The sequence below is a fragment of the Myxocyprinus asiaticus genome, chromosome 50 (assembly GCF_019703515.2).
Source record: "Myxocyprinus asiaticus isolate MX2 ecotype Aquarium Trade chromosome 50, UBuf_Myxa_2, whole genome shotgun sequence".
NCBI lineage: Eukaryota > Metazoa > Chordata > Actinopteri > Cypriniformes > Catostomidae > Myxocyprinus > Myxocyprinus asiaticus.
Genome location: NC_059393.1, coordinates 15,676,356 through 15,696,359, shown reverse-complemented (window position 1 = coordinate 15,696,359; position 20,004 = coordinate 15,676,356). Strand labels below are relative to the sequence as shown.

Here is a 20,004-nt window from a genome sequence, read left to right as displayed (position 1 = left end):
CCATTGCACAGTTTTTAAGTAGGGCTAATAGATTTGTTATGAAAAATGTTCAAAGTGAGCTCACATTGACTCATCCAATCATAATAGAGATTAGTTTGTTTATAGAATACTTGAGATGTAATAAAATGCCAAATGTGTTTGAAATTAACAGGAAATGGTTTACTTTTTTCTGAAGTAGTTAAGCATCATCTTAATTTGTTACTCAAAGCATGTTGCTGTCTCAAAATTATTTGCATTAGTTGACAAATTTTGTACATTAACTATTGCCCCGATATCTACACGTCACTTAAACCCCCTAGGGGCCTTTTACCCCAGGTGTGGGGTTAAAAGGCTACCTCACCACCTTTTTAAAGGCTAAATTTTAAATCAAAACAACCTTCAGTAATTACATTTGACAAATGTTGTTCCATCAGTATTCAATAAAAAGGAAACCTATCTTACAACCTTAATATTGTGCCCAGAGGAAAGAAAAAAAAGCAGCTCAATTTCCTTAAAGGGTGCCTTTAGCCCTGTTATACCCTACTTTTTTTTATAACTGCTTAATTCCCAAAAGTGTGTAGGATCACGAAAGATGTGTAATAGCGTTGCTTTATAGCACTTCCACAATTTTGTAATTTCACATCTATACAAGCTTGCCAATCACAGGATGTTTATTAAAAGCCAAATGACTACATCTTTAATTCTCATTTGCATTTTTGCGTATTATGTTAAATCAATTGCCTTGATTTACAGTTGACATTACAGTTTGATAAAAGTTACACATGGAGTTTGATTTGGCTTTTCTACTGTACATCCATCTATACTCAAAGTACCTGAGCAAAGTCATGCATAGCTTGTGTAGCTGTTTGACAGCCAGTTGCATCTTATGAAATTCCAGAGAGGAAGTAATGAATCCAGTTCCATATTGGTTGCATCACCTTGATATTAAAGTTAAGGTATCACAATATATTCCATTCTCTTCATTTGAAATATTAAAAACTTAACACCATCCAGGTATTTTGTAGATCAACTTGTAACAGATACACGTGCTGGGTCCCTTATGTCCCATGGTGTATAATGGGAAATGAAACACCCATACTTTCAAGGGTTAAACTGCATTTCAAAATGTCAATGGTTGCAACTTACAAGACTTGTTTGCATGTAAAAGCCTCAATTTGGTCTCTACTGCTCCCTTGTGGTGAAAGGCTACTTCTGCTTGAAAGCACACAAATGAAATGTTCTAATGCAAGATACTGGACTAAATACAATGGGAATAATGCTTGAATTGACACCAATAAATCAGTATAAAACTTTATTAAATTGCCTTAATTATACCATTTACAACAAGCCTTTGAAAAGGTACTAGAACACTTTCAGCAACACCACAACTTCAATCCAGAGGTCAGGGTGATCGCCTTTAGTGAAGCGTTCTTATGATTCCATTACAGTTATTGGGAGAGATAGGTTCATCTGCACAGTAGGCACTTCATTTCCATGAAAGTTCTGAAATGAAAACGATTTGACTGATTTGAACTAGCAGGTCCAACTATTAAATGTACATTAAGAAATGCATTCAGAAAAAAAAACCCCACATACACAAAAGAAACTCTAATAGGCCTAAACAGCTAGTCAAACCTCATTTTATTCCATCAACTGCTTACCTCCCACATCTTTGCCATGAAAATGACTTCATCAAGATTAGTCTGATCTTCTAGTTTACCACCATGTCTGGTATATCAACCTGAAAAATAAAAGGGGTATTTTATTGAATTGAAAAGACAGGGAAAAAAAATAAAGTTCCCAAATATTATATTTGACAATACAATTAAACTAACGAGCAAACTTAATTGTCAAGATAGGGCTGAGGGAAAGGCATTTTTATGGGACTTGATCAGGACAGTGAGGTAGGTGGCGCAAGGACTTGTCACTTTTGCAATTTCTTCACATTTCAAGTTTACTTGAGTGATTAAGTGATCAAAGCTGACATTGAGCCGGCAAAAAATAAAAAACTCAGCACAAGGATACTCTCGAATCCTCTATTTTCAAGGGCTGCATGAGCCATATTTACCACCACAAAAGTGAGCTACCAAAAGTAAAGTCATGCAGATTTTTGGTTTGTGTAACTGAGTCGAACAAAGTCTGGAGATGTGATAATCACTTGAGGCACTAGTCGAAGGAAACATGGACAATGAGAACTGTTGTAGGATGCGTACAGGAGAGCAAAAGGTTTTACCTCACATTACAGGCCTATTTCCACAATTGACCTAGCCAAGAGAGCTGCTTTCATCTCAGGATTCTTGAGTCGGAAGGCACAACACTTCATTCTCCAAGGACATTGTGGACTTCCAAAATTGCTAGCAGAGAACGCTTGGATCCAATGAAGCATTACACAGAGCCATTGCTATCTATAGCACATTTAACAGCAAGGTTTCCACCTTTATTTTGCTGAATTCCCTTTTACCTAGTCAATTTAAGACCCACAGGTTGAATCTTCACTAAATACCCAAACTAGCCTATAAGAGTCAATTCCAAAACACTTTTCTGGCTTATATTAAACTTGATATCGGAGGCATAAATAAGTCAGAGCATTTTCCATCCATTTTTAATGGGCTTCATGAAGCCAGATTTAATACAAAAAGGAAAAAAAAAAAAAAAAAAAAAAGCCGTTGATATACAGAACAGAGCACATTTCTTTTCCAGAAGGAACAAAACCTTGACACATTTAAGAGGATAAGTGAAGTCCACAGTAGAGAGCATACTTTTAAAAATAAATTTTAGGCGGTGCAAAGAGTAAAGTATCTTGGGTCACCAAGAGAATGCTGCAAATGAGGCTTAACCCATACAAATAGTTTACTCTTTGCATAAGGAATATTTACAAATCTTTAGCTACTTCAAGGAGGTTTGCTGGAGACAACTCCAATGCAACATGCCTGCCTTGCTTCACTAAAGGAATGCATCACAAAATGGAGGTGGCAAGGAGCCATAGAGAGCACATCACAGCTTATCAAGCTTCTATTGAGGATCTGATTAGAATACACTTTCAGTTGGCAGGTCTGCCGCTTTAAAATTCAGTTTAAATGCAAATGCCCGCGAGCACTTCCAGTGAGCCGCAATTAAGAATTGGTTTAGAAATTGGTCTTAGAAGCTATCAGGCTGTGCTGGACCGGTCAATTTCACGCATGGTTTAGAGACAGTTTCTTAAACACATACTAAAAAGAAAAACAAAAGGACAATTTCAAACCCCTGTGAGCATCAACACATCACAAGGTAAAAATGGTATGTACAGGAAGCCTCAAACGGCTTGAATTCTTACAGTACTGAATGCTCAAAGATTTTAGGTAGTGCCCCAATGAGGAACATCCTGTGGATACTTTCAACACGGTTAAAGAAAAAAAAAGGGAGTCTGTACTTTTAGAACACTTGAACCAGAACACAAAACAAAGAAAGCAAAAATAAAAAAAGGTCTTCGAAGATCGCATCTTTTTAAATACAGCCAGCGAAGGGATGATCTTGCAATCAGGAATTTTTTTACTCGTGTGAAGCTGAGGACAAGAAGTAGGCAAGAGTGTAAAGGCACTGGAGCATTTTGAACATCCTTTGAACATCCAAACAGAGAACTGACACCATCAAGACAGATAATCCATTTTTCATGATTTTCATTTTCGAAGGTGTTATACTGATTATGTGCAGAGTTGTCGCCAATATTAAGAAAATCTATGAATATTTGGACAGCAATTCCGAGGTAAGGCAACCAAGTTAACTGGACATCAAATTTACATCTAGATAAAGTATTCTTAGGCAACTTAAAAGGGCTGGTATACAAAGATGTGTAATTTGCACTTGTTCTAGGAATACTTAAGTGAATATTTCCCTCTTGGTTATTTTAAACAATCAATACATACCGTAACTGTCATAACTGTCTCTGTAGGAGCCACCGGAACGGTCATAGCCTCCCGTGCTCCTAAAATTTAGGACAAACTGTCATATTAATAGTTTATGAATACATTAATGAAATGAGTAATTGTAATCAGGCATTCCATATGCAAATTATTTCTCACCTGTTGTCTCTGTATCCACCACCGCCGCCACCACCGGAGTATCCTCCACTCCTGTTGGAGTATCCACCACCGCCGTAAGATCGGTCACCTCCACCATAGCTCCTTTCGCCACCACTGTAGCTCCTATCACCTCCGCTATAACTACGGTCACTACCATAGCTTCTGTCTCCACCGTATCCTCCCCCACCTATTAAAAAACACCAAGTAGTAACTTGGTCAATAAGATTCAACTACACGAATAAATGGGTCACACCAGTTTTGTCTTGATAATTACATGGTCTGACAACATTAATGCTAATGTTGCATTGATTTGGTTGTGTAATTTGCATTGAAATCATCAAAACCCACCTCTACCTCTACCACCTCTGAAGAACCCTCTGCCACCTCCAGAACCTCCTCTGAAGCCACCAGACCTTCCTCCGGATTTGCCGGCTTCATCAACACGAATCATGCGGCCGTCGACGGACTGGAGAAGAAAAAATTCGATCTCAGGTTAGAAAGACATCAATATACTTAAGTGTTATGAATAATTCACCTAAAAATATGATTCTTCATTTACTCGCCCTCATGCCATAACAGGTGTGAAGACTTCTTCTGCAGAGAACAAGATTATCTCAGCTCTGCAGGTCCATTCAATGCAAGTGAATGGTGACCAAACCTTTGAAGCGCATGAAGGCATCAGAAGTTATCCATTCGACTCCAGTGGTTTAAATCAATGGTCTTGGGTGAAAACAAACCAAAACTTTCGTTTCACTGTACATCCTGCGATTGCAATCTCCAGGCGCAATCGTGATTCCAAGATTGACAAAGTGACTTGATTACACTTCTTAGAGCTTGACACACTAATGAAAAGTGTAAATCAAGCTTGAAATAATGATCGCCAAGGAGACTGCTGATGGTTTTAAGCAAGAGTCAAATTTTTGGTCTGTTCTCACCCAAATCCAAATGGATTAAACCACTGGAGTCAAATGTATTACTTGTATGCTGCTTTAATGTGCTCAAGTTAGTCACCATACACTTGGAGATATTCTTCTAAAAATATGCTTCTGGGGTGGCATGAGTGTGTGTAGAGTTGTCACACCTTGCTCATTCATTTCAAATGACAGATCAACAGGGCAAAAAAAAAAAAAGCACTCAGGATCCACACCTAAACAATCGGTCCGAGACCACCTGAACGAGGTGGTCTCAGACCGATTGAAACAAACTCTAGCAGTTTGCTTGTGGCTTGTAACATTATCCCTATAAAAACCATGAACATAACTGAGGGATCTTTGAAGACTACATCTGTAGGTCAGCACTTTTCTAATCAAAATGTGGATACAGCCTTTTGGCAAATACATCAGATATAACTGCATGTTTAAAATAGGAGCCATTTTATAATTCATGAGGTAACTTCAGTATGGACTCTTAAATTTACTCTGCTGTTTGTGTGTGCGAGAGAGGGAGAGATCTGTGAGAATAGGCACATTTCAAACGGAGAAATAATGCAAAAGCAACTAATGGATAAGTTACCCATGACGGAAACTTTACAACTCATAGATCCCCAATATTTGTCTGAGCTTTTAACCCCATACACCTCAAAGTGCGATCGGCACTCCTAAATCTTTTTTTCTGTTCCTCAGACTCATTTACGCTCTGGGTGACAGGGCCTTCTCTTATGCTCTGAAACCATGTAACTCTCCACCCTCAGAACTTAGAAGTTCAGCCTTTTAATGAATTTAAATCATATCTTATTTTTTCCAGGAGACTTTGATACTACTGTATTCAATTTAATATTATCACTATTTAGTGTGTTTTATCATGTTTTATCCATTTGTATTAAGCTCTATATGTGTATATTATATTTTTCCTTTCCATGTAAAGCGCCTTGAGAGGCCTCTTGAAAAGGTGCTATAAACTTTATTTTATATTATAGCCACCCGAGTGAAGGGTTACTAAGCAAACAGCCTACAGGTCTGAAAACTCCCTAAATTAAAATTCTCATTTTTGGGTGAAATTTCAAGTACTGATAAGTGTGACATCCTCACCTTCCCATTCATTGCAGCCATGGCATCCTTGGCATCCTCTGGATTTTCAAATGTAACGAAGCCAAATCCTCTGGACCGGTCGGTCTCACGATCCCTGATGACATCAACTAAAACGCATATATTTTTTTAAATGCTGAATCGTGTTAAATATATAAAGTGAAAGTGTGTATATTTTTTCTCTCTATACACAAACCTTTAGCAATGGTTCCATATTTGGAAAACGCCTCCTCCAAGGATTGCTCGTTGGTATCATAACTCAGACCACCAATGAAAAGCTTTCCCTCGTCAGACATGTTGATTCAACTAAAAAAAAAAACACATTAAAATAAGTAATGCATGCAGCCATGAACGCTAGAAACTAAAAAAATACGCGGCAGAATCATGACGTTACAAAGGCGTCGTCGGTTCACAACTGCGTCACAAAGAAACGCCATTTTCTGTCCGACTCCGCCCTCCGTCCTCACAGCGTGTCGCAGCCATTTTATCACAAAGGAACGTTTTAACCGAATAAAATATATCATTATATAATTAGTTGATATTTAACACTAGTTTACTTTTGAATACACGTCAAACATGCATTAGTTGTCATTCCCATGGTGGAAAACACATTCGTTTTAATTTACGCTAGTTTTACTGAAATGTAGGTCAGTAAAACTAGGTCACGGCGAGCTTTTGTTGAGCATTTCACTTGAACAAAGAAAAGTTATAACATTTTTCTGAAGCTTAACCACTAACATGCGACATTTGTTGATTAGGAAGCAAATAATCAGCCAAGACAAAAAAACTGGCAAAATTACAATAAAAATTATTCGTCGAATACTCCCAATAAAACCGTTACAATCAGACGACTGTGTCGTAATTTTAACAAATGTGTAGAAATAATGCACCATGACTAAATAATTACAATATAAAACACAAAACATTCAAGAAAAGACTTCAATTGTTACCTCGATGATTTTTCTTAGGTACACAGGACGGCTACTGAGCGCAACGCAGACTGCGGCAGAATGAGAGCGAGCTTAGAAAATGTCGTCGTTTTATAGGCATCATGTGACTGCAGCTCACCGGGGGCGTGTCCATTGCATACGACCACCCCGCAGCATTACAGCAACATTTTTCAAATGTATACATTTTATTGGACGAAGCAGAGTGTTCTTTGTGTCCACCACATCAGATGCGTGCTAGACACATTAAACGTCTTATTTATATGAATTCAAGAATTGTGTCGGTGTACTATTCATTAGTTTTAATAAGCCAGATGTTTCCCTTTCCTTTGTTCCCTGGTTTAGGCCTAGATGTAACGTGACTGAACAAAGCTGAGATTCTCAACAACATTGTTTGAGCTCTTCTCTGAACTCTAGAGATGTGCAGATCAATTCTGAAACGTTTGAATGAACACGTTTTTAATCGCTCTTGAATCTCTTGATTAATATCAATATTTGAGGACAAAATTAAAGGCACGTTTTACCATAGCTGAGCAGATTTGGAACATTTGTGACTCCTGCTTTACTGTCTCCTAATGTATCTATTCTATATTTAGAGTATACACAATATATTTAGGTAGAGTTGTCTTGCTAGCAAAGAAAATGAATGGTAAACATGTGAAAGGCTGTCCTAACCCACGAAGAGGAAGAGAATAACTTTTTGTGTGTCAGAGAGGAAGTTAAAAATAGATTAAATAGAAATAATCACTGTTACATAGCAATTTTTTTTATCATGTTGTCTTGGACTTATGCTACATTCCATTCAGCTCTGAAAGTTGGAATTTCAAATTTCCTTCTAGGAAAGTGAAATGGAATGCCCCTTGAAGTCGGACTTCCAACTTGGAAACTTGTGTGGAAATCTTCAACTCCGATTTTGCCAAGATGTGGGTTTGTGACTTCACGCAAATATGTTGGCAACTATGGAGATATTTGCTTTTATTAAATAATATCCATCAATAAGTAAAAACAAATAGCAAACGCATATTTCTGAGATGTCTGTTTTAGATCTTTTCATCTGGAAAGCATCACAATCTAATTAACATCTTCTAAACTTCTTAAAAAGATCAGATTTACAATCATTCTAAATCATATACGTTTCAAAGAGATCTGCTGAATGTCTTATTGACATCCAAGAGGAAATGTCTTAAAGACGTATTGCAGATGAGCATAAAAAAAAGTTTTCCAGATGTGTACACACACATCAAATAGACGTCTGGGTAATGTACGTGCGCTATTAAGGATATGATAATGAATGCGCATGATAATAAAACCCTGACAGCACACGTACAGTACATCCCCCACATGTCAATTTGATGCGCGTGTTCATCTGCAATACGTCTTTAAGACATTTCCTCTTGGATATCAATATGACATTCAGCAGATAGATGTCTTTGAGACGTTTATTGTTCGCTCATCAGCAATACGTCCATACAATGTATGTCAATAACACATTCAGCAGATGTCTTTGAGACATTTATGATTTAGAATGTTTGTAAATTTGATCTTTTTAAGATGTTTAGCAGATGTTAATTAGATCTTGATGCTTTCCAGATGAAAAGATCGAAAACAGACATCTCGGAGATGTACATGTGCTATCTGGGCTATTAGACGTTTCCTCTTAGATGTCAATAAGACATTCAGCAGATGTTTTTGAGACGTTTATGATTTAGATTGTTTGTAAATCTGATCTTTTTAAGATGTTTAGCAGATGTTCATTTCACTGTGATGCTTTCCGGATGAAAAGATCGAAAACAGACATCTCTGAGATTTACAAGTGCTATCTCGAATACACCGTTGTAGAAATTCCCTATTCACAGTTTGCCATAATTAATTTAATCCAAGAGTGAAAGTGTCCAATAGCAGGGCGGTTACTGAGATTAAGCGAGTAGTTTTCGACTGGCCATGTGATTCTAATATGGCAGCCCACATGAGGGAACCCTCTCCATGTAGAATAAAACCACTTTTATAAGGTTATCGATATAACCATAGCCAGAGGGGAACTTTATTTATTTATTTATTTATTTTTTTACAGATTTTCACAGCTAAAATTGCAAAGATTCTCTTTTTATGTAAACAAGAAACCACTAAAAGTATTGGTATTTTACTGTATTGTGATACTGGCCTTAGTAATGGCCCATAAAGGAAAATCACTGTGCTTCCACTTCATTACCACAACAGAAGTTGCACGCATCTCTTATGCGCCTCTTTAGCATACTAAACAATGTGACAGACTGAGGACCCCTGCAGGGTAGTGATGATGACCCCGCCCAAAAACAGTTGGATGCAGTGTGGCACAGTGAATGTGAACAGTTTACTAATGGTTCTCTCTGCTTATGTGGGTCAGTTATCTCGATCAAGATGTTCTGCTTATGATCAAACTGCTTACAATTTTCTGTCAAGGCTTGACCATTTTAACAAGTTATCACACACATTCATAAATTAAGAAAGAAAGGTCATACAATGCAGATTACAATCAGTAAAATGGAGTAGACATTGCTGTGGAGGTTGCAACCATACAGACTGTAGCATGATATTCTTTAATTTCAAATTACTAATGTGGTATGCAACCACACAGATTGTAGCATGATGATCATTAATTTAAAATCACTAATGTGGTAGGGTGGTTGCCTTGATTTCAGTGCACAACACCTTTTCTGCTCTTGCAAAGAGCTATAAATAACATCGCTCAGAGTTGTGCAGTGACCTGGATAAAGATGCTCCTTCTTCTACAAGGCAAGAGAAAGGATGCTAGAGCAGGGGTGAACCAGTCGGGTTATAAATATCGTAGCCTCAGGACCTTGAGAGCTGTCCTCCGCTTCAACCACCCACACAAGCGCTTCCTGTTCCTTACCACAACTTTCCATTTCTCAAACATAGCCTCCCCCACAATCCAGCCCTGGGTCAATATATGATATTATACGGTCTGCATTTATAAAACAATAATAAACATGTATATACTGTCTAAACCTCATTTACCTAATCCCTTAAACCACAGTAGAATTAATTCCAATGAACTGTAGCACAATGCAAGGTTGCCATTTTAGACTAGACATAAAACTCAATCGTTTTCACCATTGCAATTAGCTGTTTGGGCAGTGGAGGGCAGTAATTGCATGTATCTCTGAATATGTTTAATGTATTGTGACTAACTCTTATTTATCTAGCAAGCCTGGTCATCATAGTTACTGTCTGTCTCCTGCTACTTTTTGCTTCATTGAACCCCAACATCTAGTTTTTACATGTAGGCTACTATATGTTCACAGAATTTTCTATTTATAGCAAATATATCTACATGGAACAAATATTACACACATATAAGCTATGTGTATTTATTTAGTCATTCTAACTGATCATCACAGCATAATTTAAAACTAGGTGCATGTGTGTATGTATGTATGTGTGTGTCTGTACGTATGTGTATAATTATTTTTTATTTTTTATTATTATCTGTGTCTTGCTGCTGTTTTTGTATTGTTTTTGTATTGTTATACACTGGAAGCTCCTGTCACCAAGACAAATTCCTTGTATGTGTAAGCATACTTGGCAATAAAGCTCATTCTGATTCTGATTCTGATGATTTTCTTCAGCTTCGGGCAGATTCTTCTACCAGGCAGGGCCGTTACTAGGATGCGTTCTTTCGGGGGCATGGTCTGAGGGGTTGATTTAAAAAAAACAAAAAACAGATTTAAACTTTTTTATCTTTTAGTCACATTAAGGTCTAACTTATTCGGAAACTTTTTACCAGGCCTTTATCATTTATTTTTGGTCCTTTTCAAAAGCCTTTTATGGATACTGTAAAATGTTTAAATTTTTTATCCCCTTTTCTCCCAATTTGGAATGCCCAATTCCCACTACTTAGTAGGTCCTCGTGGTGGTGCGGTTACTCACCTCAATTCGGGTGGCAGAGGACAAGTCTCAGTTGCCTCCGCTTCTGAGACAGTCAGTCCGTGCATCTTATCACGTGGCTTGCTGTGCACGACACCTCGGAGACTCACAGCATGTAGATGCTCATGCTACTCTCTGCGATCTACGCACAACTCACCACGGGCCCCATTGAGAGCGAGAACCACTAATCGCGACCACGAGGAGGTTACCCCATGTGATTCTATTCTCCCTAGCAACCATGCCAATTTTGTTGCTTAGGAGACCTGGCTGGAGTCATTCAGCATGCCCTGGATTTGAACTCACGACTCCAGGGGTAGTAGTCAGCATCAATACTCGCTGAGCTACCCAGGCCCCGTATACTGTAGATTTGACTGTTTAAGCCTTGTCCCAGACCCAGCCTTTCAATATTAAACTATGAAAATCCATTATAAACATTATGTTGAAAACTATGATTACCTAAACAAAGATTAAAATAAACATAAACCATTTTAATATTTTTTTGCATGAAAACGATTTAATTCATAGACTGTCCCACAGTTCCACCACACCAAATAATTTAGCTCCTATTACGTTTTTTCCTTTCCTATTTTTCCAGTCATTGTCAGCAAAGAGTATGCTTGAGATTAAATATATGACAAGAGAGGTTTGAAGTTAACAAGAACATTCAAGGTAAATATCACTTGTGAACAGAATGTTTTTATTTGGTGTCATTTCCAGTCAAGATTTAATTTTGGCAAATGATGCAAAAAGTGTGACAATATTATTTAATTTTGTGTATTTGTGATACATTAAACATTATCTGTAATATTAGTCTTAGCAAAACCTTTTATCTTTTCTTTTCCTAAAACATTGGGAAAAAATTCATTTCCATCACGGTCATTTCCACAACGGGAGTTTTATTAAACGCAACACAGAATTTGAGATGTGTTATTAACACTGTGGTGAGAATTTTCATGACTTTAAGGAAAAATGACAAATGACATAAACCTCCCATGATGCATGTACATAGCTGTTGGACATTATTAGTAGACAATTTTAAATTTCTGCACATTAGTTGTTTTCATATAACTTTCATTGGGCTGTACTGGTTGAATTCTGGCTGACCTTTGTGTAAACTCACATTTTACCGCTTGTATCTTTGAGCGGTAAGGTGTGAGCTCTTATTTTGTTTACAAGCTCACTGTGGGGGTGGACGGATGGTGGTTACTGCCTTTGTTGGTCGCACAGAATGCTGTGCTAGCGTATGTACACAAGCATTTATCTACATTCACATTCAAAACTAGTGTTACATAACACCCTGAGAATCCAATTTATGAGCATATCCTAATATCATCCTCATGACACTAACAATACACAAGTTGTAAATCATTCAGTCAAATGGCTGATTGAAGCTGTATGCCATTCCTGAGAAAAGGCTAGGACTTTATAACTTTTTACAGCAGTTACATTGCACAGACTTATCATTAGTGTTGGTGGATGACTCATAACCCGGTCAGGTTAGGCTATATTTTAAATGGGACACCTGACATTCTGTCAGGTTTATGCCCTGAATTTACTACTTGTAAAAGATGGGGGGCATAATTCTCACACATTTTTGTTATTACTGGATGCATATGACTCATGAAAATGTGTGCTTGTATACATATTCAGTCACACCTATGACTCATTTGCTTTTCAGTCAAGACTATATGTTCTATAGAAGCCAACCTACCCTTTTATTAAAAGCACCCAGATTTATTGTTTTGTTACAGTCCCTTATCCAGCATTAGATAGCCTGATGGTAATTTTTTAAGGTACCCTAAGTAGTTATATATACTGTACTGTAAATTTACCTGGGTGATATGGCATCTTGATGCACTATGCACTATTCTCAGCCATGATTACTTTATTCACTTGAAAATGTCCAGTAATAGCTCAGTTATAGTTACCATGATAAAATCTGTAGTAATCGGCCGGTCATGTGATCTCAAAAAGGCAGTGCCCATGATGCAGCCCAGCTCCCTATAATAAAACAGCTTTTATTAGACTACTGATATCACTAGATTCTTCATCTCATGTGAGTATACATGGTTTTAAACATGATCACAATGTGAATTTGGCAACAGTAGGTTGAAAGTTTTGCTGCTGAAATTGGTCTGTGCTTACAGATATTCAAATCACTGCCACCAGTGGCCAAAGCTGGAAGTTTTGTGAACGTATGGGCACATGTGAGCACTAGTTTCCAGTCAAAATGTCCACAGAGTGGCCCCAAAAGTAATTTTTGTTGTAAATGATGTAATACAGTCAACAGGAATGCAAATTTTATTAACTCTACTCCCTAACCAAAACGCAATCCTAAACCTAAAGCTGGCACCACATTATCCACAGATTTTCAGGCATTAGCTTTATTTACAGAATCGCTGGCCAGTAGGGGAGAGACAAAGCGTGCATTAGTGTCTGCCAGTGGGAAGCCATTAATCACTTGACCATCGGGACTGCCTGCTGAGTTAATGGCTTAAAAAACTGAAAAAGAACATCAAACTTGCTTGAAAAAATCGTTCTGTTGCCAGGGCGGGGTCATGTGTTCTCATCAAGTGACAAATTAGCTTCTTCTTTACTGAAGAACTGACAAGATGTCAGGCTGATCTGAATGTTTCATCTGCAATTGCACTCACCGCGCATATCTAATGAAATCAATGCATACAGACATACGGCAAGCCTCGAGGGCATAAATACAAAATCAAGCACTTTCACAAGGAAAAGATTCTCAATGAATCACGAGTGACACCCTCGGCCAAAATCAAGTTGCTCTGAGTCTGCTAGTATGGCGCCGACTTAACCATCAGTGGAGTAAAAATTAAAATTTTAAGTGAAAATGCTACCTCCAAATCGCGCTCACTATTGTTTAGGTGAACACAATTACTTCCTGATTCTCACAGGACTAGAGCCCATGTCTCAGAGGTTGCTTACCCAACGTGCTATTAGTAGCGCTATATGGAAATATGTTCATGTTTGAATTGATTAAAAAATGTCTAATGGGGGCTGCCACTTGTCAGTAATTCAGCTGAGTGCGGCTGATTTCAAGGTACACAAACTTTCGGAAGCAACATGTTGATTTTATTCCTGTAATCATGTTGTTTCTTTTAGGGCAAAACTTTTTTAATGAGGAAAAAAATTATTGAGTGCACCTACTGGGGTGACCTGGTTGCAATGCAGACGATTAGCCTACTTAATCATGCTGTAACCGCTGTCAGTGTAATAAACCTTTGGGTGTAAACTGTTTGCATTCATTTACGTCTTAGCAAAATGTCCTTGATGGACAATGCCATGATAGGGCATATTTGTCCTCTGATTACTCTCTTGTGCAGGTGTAACGTAGCAGTTGTGCATCAGACTCTCAGCCAAGCTCAAAATATCCTGCCATCTATAGAGAGGACACGCTGTTCCGTGCGAGAACAGACTGTTGTGTCAATCTCTAGTTGAACGCCCTGTCCCCCTACCCAGTCAAAAGAGACCCCCTCGAGCACCACGCCACCAATGAGGACGACTACATGCTGGCCTGTTGTCATAGCAACTGGACATACCTGCCAACCCCAAAGAGCATGCCACTTGGAGTGGATCATCATAGAATAGGATGTAGGGCACACTCTAATGTGAGGTAGAGTAGAATTTTCATTTTGGTTGAACTTTTCCTTTAATAACCAATAGTAAAGTACACCGAAAATAAACAATAATCAAGCAAGGGCTATAACTACAGGATATGAGCATAGAAGGGTGTTGACTTGTTGTGTGCTGTCGCTGAGGTGAGACCTGGGAACGAGGCAGCTGGTGTCTTTCAGTATCTTGGGCCGTACACAAACAACGCTCGTTGCTGTGGGCGTGTACCGGTACTTGGTGATTGACGCACTTCCACTCCACCCTCCATCTGCCGTCTCTAAATGCTGTTACTCGAGTCCCACAGGTCTACATTCATTCAAGGTGAGCATGCGGCTGACAGCACACACTGCTGCCGTGGCAACCAACAGATCTTAAGTTGTCATCATATACATGAAGAGATGTTTCTAATAATCCTCATACTGTAGCTTAACGCTAGACTGGAACTGGAAAATTTCAAAATCATCATTATTTATGGAACATGCAAGCAATTTTACAGTAAATAGCCTATGACCCGCAGAAATAAAAAAATGTATGCATATAGCTATTAAAATGATAGACAAATATTAAATAATAGAGGGAAAGATAGACAGCTTATTTCAAGTTTCCTGTCAAACACAATTTTCTTTGAGCTAATTGAAGCATATGTACATGACTAACACTCACTGATGGAAAAACAGTCGCCCGACAGCTAGCGCATTGCATATTATAATTTTGTTTGTGTTCAATGCCTTCCTGCAGGTTGCAAGACTAATTAGACTTTTACAAGCCAATTATACACTAGCTGATGCCAATGAAACATTCCTGTTTTCTTGTCTGCCCTCCTCTCACCCAATGTTCAGAGAGTCCTTCATCATCACATTGATGGAAGCAATATTAATTGAGTATTTACCTAAAGGCTTTTGAGATCTGTGCTCCTCAGAGTATGATAATAATGAAAGCTGCTTTGATGTCAGAGATGGTTGATAATTTACTTGTGGGTGGAGGAAAAAAATTAAAATCCTGAGAGGAGGTTGAGAAGTGTAAAGATTCACATTTCTCACCTACTTGTGTAAATCGCATGAAACCTATCAAGAACGTCCATATTTCACCACAAAAAGAAAGAAAGAAAAAGAAAGAAGCAGTTAAAAAGAGCCTATTTAAAGAACCATTAAAGAAATATTCTGTGTTAAATACAAGTGAAGATCAATCAATAGCATTTGTGGCAATTAGTAATAATTTAGGACTCTGTCCTTGTTTATGAAAAAAAAAAAAAAAAAAGACTACAAGGCGCTTTCAATGAGAGTGAATGGGGGCCAGTTGATAAATGCTAAAATACACTGGCGGCTAAAAGTTTGGAATAATGTTCAGATTTTGCTCTCATGGAAATAAATTGGTACTTTTATCCACCAAAGTGGCATTCAACTGATAACAATGTATAGTCAGGACATTAATAATGTGAAAAATTACTATTACAATTAGAATTTTTTTTAAAGAGATCTCATCAAAAAATCCTCCACGTGCAGCAATGACAGCTTTGCAGATCTTTGGCATTCTAGCTGTCAGTTTGTCCAGATACTCAGGTGACATTTCACCCCACACTTCCTGTAGCACTTGCCATAGATATGGCTGTCTGGTCGGGCACTTCTCATGCACCTTACAGTCTAACTGATCCCACAAAAGCTCAATGGGGTTAAGATCCATAACACTCTTTTCCAATTATCTGTTGTCCAATGTCTGTGTTTCTTTGCCCACTCTAACATTTTCTTTTTGTTTTTCTGTTTCAAAAGTGGCTTTTTCTTTGTAATTCTTCCCATAAGGCCTGCACCACTGAGTCTTCTCTTTACTGTTGTACATGAAACTGGTGTTGAGCGGGTAGAATTCAATGAAGCTGTCAGCTAAGGACATGTGAGGTGTCTGTTTCTCAAACTAGAGACTCTGATGTACTTATCCTCTTGTTTAGTTGTACATCTGACCTTCCACATCTCTTTCTGTCCTTGTTAGAGCCAGTTGTCCTTTGTCTTTGAAGACTGTAGTGTACACCTTTGTATGAAATCTTCAGTATTTTGTCAATTTCAAGCATTGTATATCCTTCATTCCTCAAAACAACGATTGACTGGCGAGTTTCTAGAGAAAGCTGTTTCTTTTTTGCCATTTTTGACCTAATATTGACCTTAAGGCAGTCTGTCGCATACTGTGGCAACTCAAAAACAAACACAAAGACAATGTTAAGCTTCATTTAATGAACCAAATAGCTTTCATCGGTGTTTGATATAATGGCAAGTGATTTTCTAGTACCCAATTAGCAATTTATCATGATTACTCAAGGAGAATTTATGCAGAATATTACTTTCCTTTTTCTACTTTTAGGGTAACCTAGACATGTCTTTGTGAAATGCACTCATTTGCATCTTCATATGCACATACAGCATGCAATAAGCATTTGTTTGAAAGAAGGATTGTCACTTCAAACAGCTACACAATATTTACCATTTATCTCAACTGACTTACTGACCATGTTTGGCAAATGCCATGAACCAAGACACCCGTATCATGATGTGCTTCTCTATTAATGACTAAATGCATGTCAGAACGATGTGAGTGCAATATAAATGGGCAATAGGTTATAAATAGATCCTGTCCTGATCTGATCCAACACATTTTCTCTGGTTTTGAGAATTAGGCTGTATGAGTCATAATGTTTGAGTCCATGCACTGTCCCTTTGGATGAGCCGTCTGAGTGAAGAGGCATGTAGAAGTGTGTGTGTATATGTGTGTGCATGTATCATATCTGTGTGGGCTCTAATGTGTGAGGTGGGGGAGAGAAATTGTGTAAAATGAACAACCGCAAACAAGCCAAAATGCAAAAAGCTTTTTATTTGTAGAGCTCAGAAGAACAAGTGCATTATGAACATGTGTATTTCTTGTACATGTGTATTTCTTGTACATGTGTGAGAGTCCGCAGCACTCGTGTGTATTGCACCAGCCCACGTGGGTGTGTGCTGTTTCAGTAGGAGCTGAATCAATAACCTGAAGGCAGGGAGTGGAGACGCACAAGGAAATGCAATTCTCTGGTCGCCCACCTCTTCCTGTCCCGCCTCCTCACCAGCAGCCCACAGACCAGCTCGGCCTCTAAAAAAACCTGTTTGATTGGGGGAGAGGAAACAAAAGCAAACAAATATGTGATGAAACAAATATAGTGGAGTTCAAAGTTTATGCAATATAACAGCCTAAAATTCGTTGAATTTTTTTTTTTTACAGTTTCAGTGAAAAGTTGAACTGAATAATTTACACAAATTTCTGAATTTCTCAAAGTTTGATATTTTGCTTGAATGGCAGCATGCACTCGAGCTGGCATGAACTCCACAAGTTTGTGCAAACCTAATGATCCTCTAAAAAAATAAAAGTAAAAGCAAAAATCGCAGTTACAGTACAGCACTTACAATGGAAGTGAATGGTGCCAGTCCATAAACGTTACAAAACACACTGTTACAAATGTATAGCCACAAGATGTTAACATATAAATATAACTTTAGCGTGCTAAAATCAGGGATTTACAGGCATTACTATGTTTACTAGATTTCAGGATTTATGTTGTCAGGACAACAAAGTTGTACTATCAGATATAACTTTACACAGATAAGGTTAGTATGCAATTTTATCACACTAAAATCGTGTTAACACTGATAAGGATTATTTCTTGTAGCTCTACTTCTAAAACAATGAGTATTTGAACGTTTATGGAACCCCATTCACTTACACTGTAAGTGCCTTACTGTAACGTTTTTGCTTCATTTTTGCTGCTTTTTGCTTCTTTTTTTAATTAACAAGAAATGAGTCAAAATGATTTTTTTTGGGATCTCTCAAAAATGAAAATTCTCTCATCATTTTCTCAATGCTAAATGATAGGTGTGGGTGAGAAACAGATCAATATTAAAGTCCTCTTTTACTATAAATTCTCCTCCCTGCCCAGTAGGTGGCGATGTGCATGAAGAATGCAAATCTGCAAAAACAAAAGAAGAAGAATGTGAAAGTGAATGTCGAGATTTATTGTAAAAAAATAACTGAAATATTGATCCGTTTCTTACCCACACCTATCACATCACTTCTGAAGACATTTAATCACTGGAGTCGTATGGATTACTTTTATGCTGCTGCTTTTTGGAGATTCAAAGTTTTGGTCAACATTCACTTGCATTGTGAAGACCAACAGAGCTGAGATATTCTTCTAAAAATCTTTGTTTGTGTTCAACAGAAGAAAGTAAGTCAGACACATCTGGGATGGCATGAGGGTGAGTAAATGATGAGAGAATTTTCATTTTTGGGGTAACTATTCCTTTAAGTTGTACTGAACCAATAACATTCCTATAACATAGTCAGTGTCACAAATGTGCTAATTTGATCACAGATGTAGAAATAGTGCACAATCTTAAACATTTCTTCTTCTTCATTTATATATTTATCTGAGCGTTTCCTTGTTTTAAAATTTTCAAAGACTTTCGATTTTCTGGTTTAAATTAGATCAGAATGGCAGATTTTAAATGTGGACCCAGACATTTGAACTCCACCATATATGGAAGAATGCAAATTGCTAGAAACAAAAGCAATGATGGTAAACGCACCAGACAGGGAGGTGCATTGTTACACACTCCAATGACACCTTTGCATTGCCTCATGGCACAACAATACCGCCTTGTTTGCAAACCCTCCTGTATTGCCTAACAATCCAGAATTCATCTCATCTACTGATTCATTTGCCATTGTTCCGTGCACAATAAGATAATGCTGTTTGAGTCAGTGCGCTGAGTTCGTGCCAAGCTTCTGCCGTAACAGGGAATTTTTCATTTTGTGCAATATTACAATGCTGTGTATTTGACCTGATATGATACCTTACATGGGTCGCTGACAGGAAATACTTCTGGAAAGTTGACATGTCGTGTGGTGTGACATGCTATACTACTTTAAAACTATTTTAAACAGCTTTTTGTTATGCATACAGCTTTTATGACCTCATATTAATTGAGACGGCATATTTTATTTTAAAAATGTATTTGCCACACTGCAGATTGTTGTGACAAGTAACAGCACCTAAGATATGCTCTTTACATATCTCATATATAAATTTTAACCTAAAACCTAAATGTTGATGATAAACATAATTCCATGTACATGCTATGCGTCGATTACCTATATGTATTCACATTAAAACAAGCATGATAAATACATATATATATAGATGAATGGGCACTGAACTCCCTGTTAATGCCTTTGAAAGAACAGCTTTGATTTGCAAAAATTAACCCAGTGTTCACATTTGCATTTCATTTTCCATTTAATTTTTATGACCATCAACATAGACTTTGTGCATTGGACCAAAAAGTTTCCACAAAAAAGGACATTGCAGTTGCACAAATGTAACAGAAGGGGTCTCTGTATGATTACCTCATCCCCAGGGCCCTG

General features: G+C 37.7%; 1 protein-coding gene across 4 annotated transcripts; it reads right to left on the bottom strand.

Annotated features, from left to right (window-relative positions):
• Positions 1 to 1,278: 1,278 nt before the first annotated feature.
• LOC127439202 (cold-inducible RNA-binding protein B-like) lies at positions 1,279 to 7,085 on the bottom strand. Of its 4 annotated transcripts, none has more exons than XM_051695352.1 (8): positions 7,012 to 7,085; positions 6,258 to 6,367; positions 6,065 to 6,171; positions 4,386 to 4,503; positions 4,038 to 4,224; positions 3,882 to 3,957; positions 1,641 to 3,521; positions 1,279 to 1,482 (listed from the first exon to the last, which is right to left on the bottom strand). In XM_051695352.1, the coding sequence occupies exons 2-6, from the start codon at positions 6,355 to 6,357 to the stop codon at positions 3,948 to 3,950; spliced, it is 522 nt and encodes a 173-aa protein (XP_051551312.1). In that variant the 5' UTR covers positions 6,358 to 6,367; positions 7,012 to 7,085; the 3' UTR covers positions 1,279 to 1,482; positions 1,641 to 3,521; positions 3,882 to 3,947. The 4 variants fall into 4 exon arrangements, with proteins under 4 accessions (XP_051551312.1, XP_051551310.1, XP_051551311.1 ...); XM_051695350.1 differs by having other exon boundaries at positions 3,882 to 3,940; XM_051695351.1 differs by having other exon boundaries at positions 1,641 to 1,720; positions 3,882 to 3,940.
• Between the last annotated feature and the right edge of the window lie 12,919 nt (positions 7,086 to 20,004).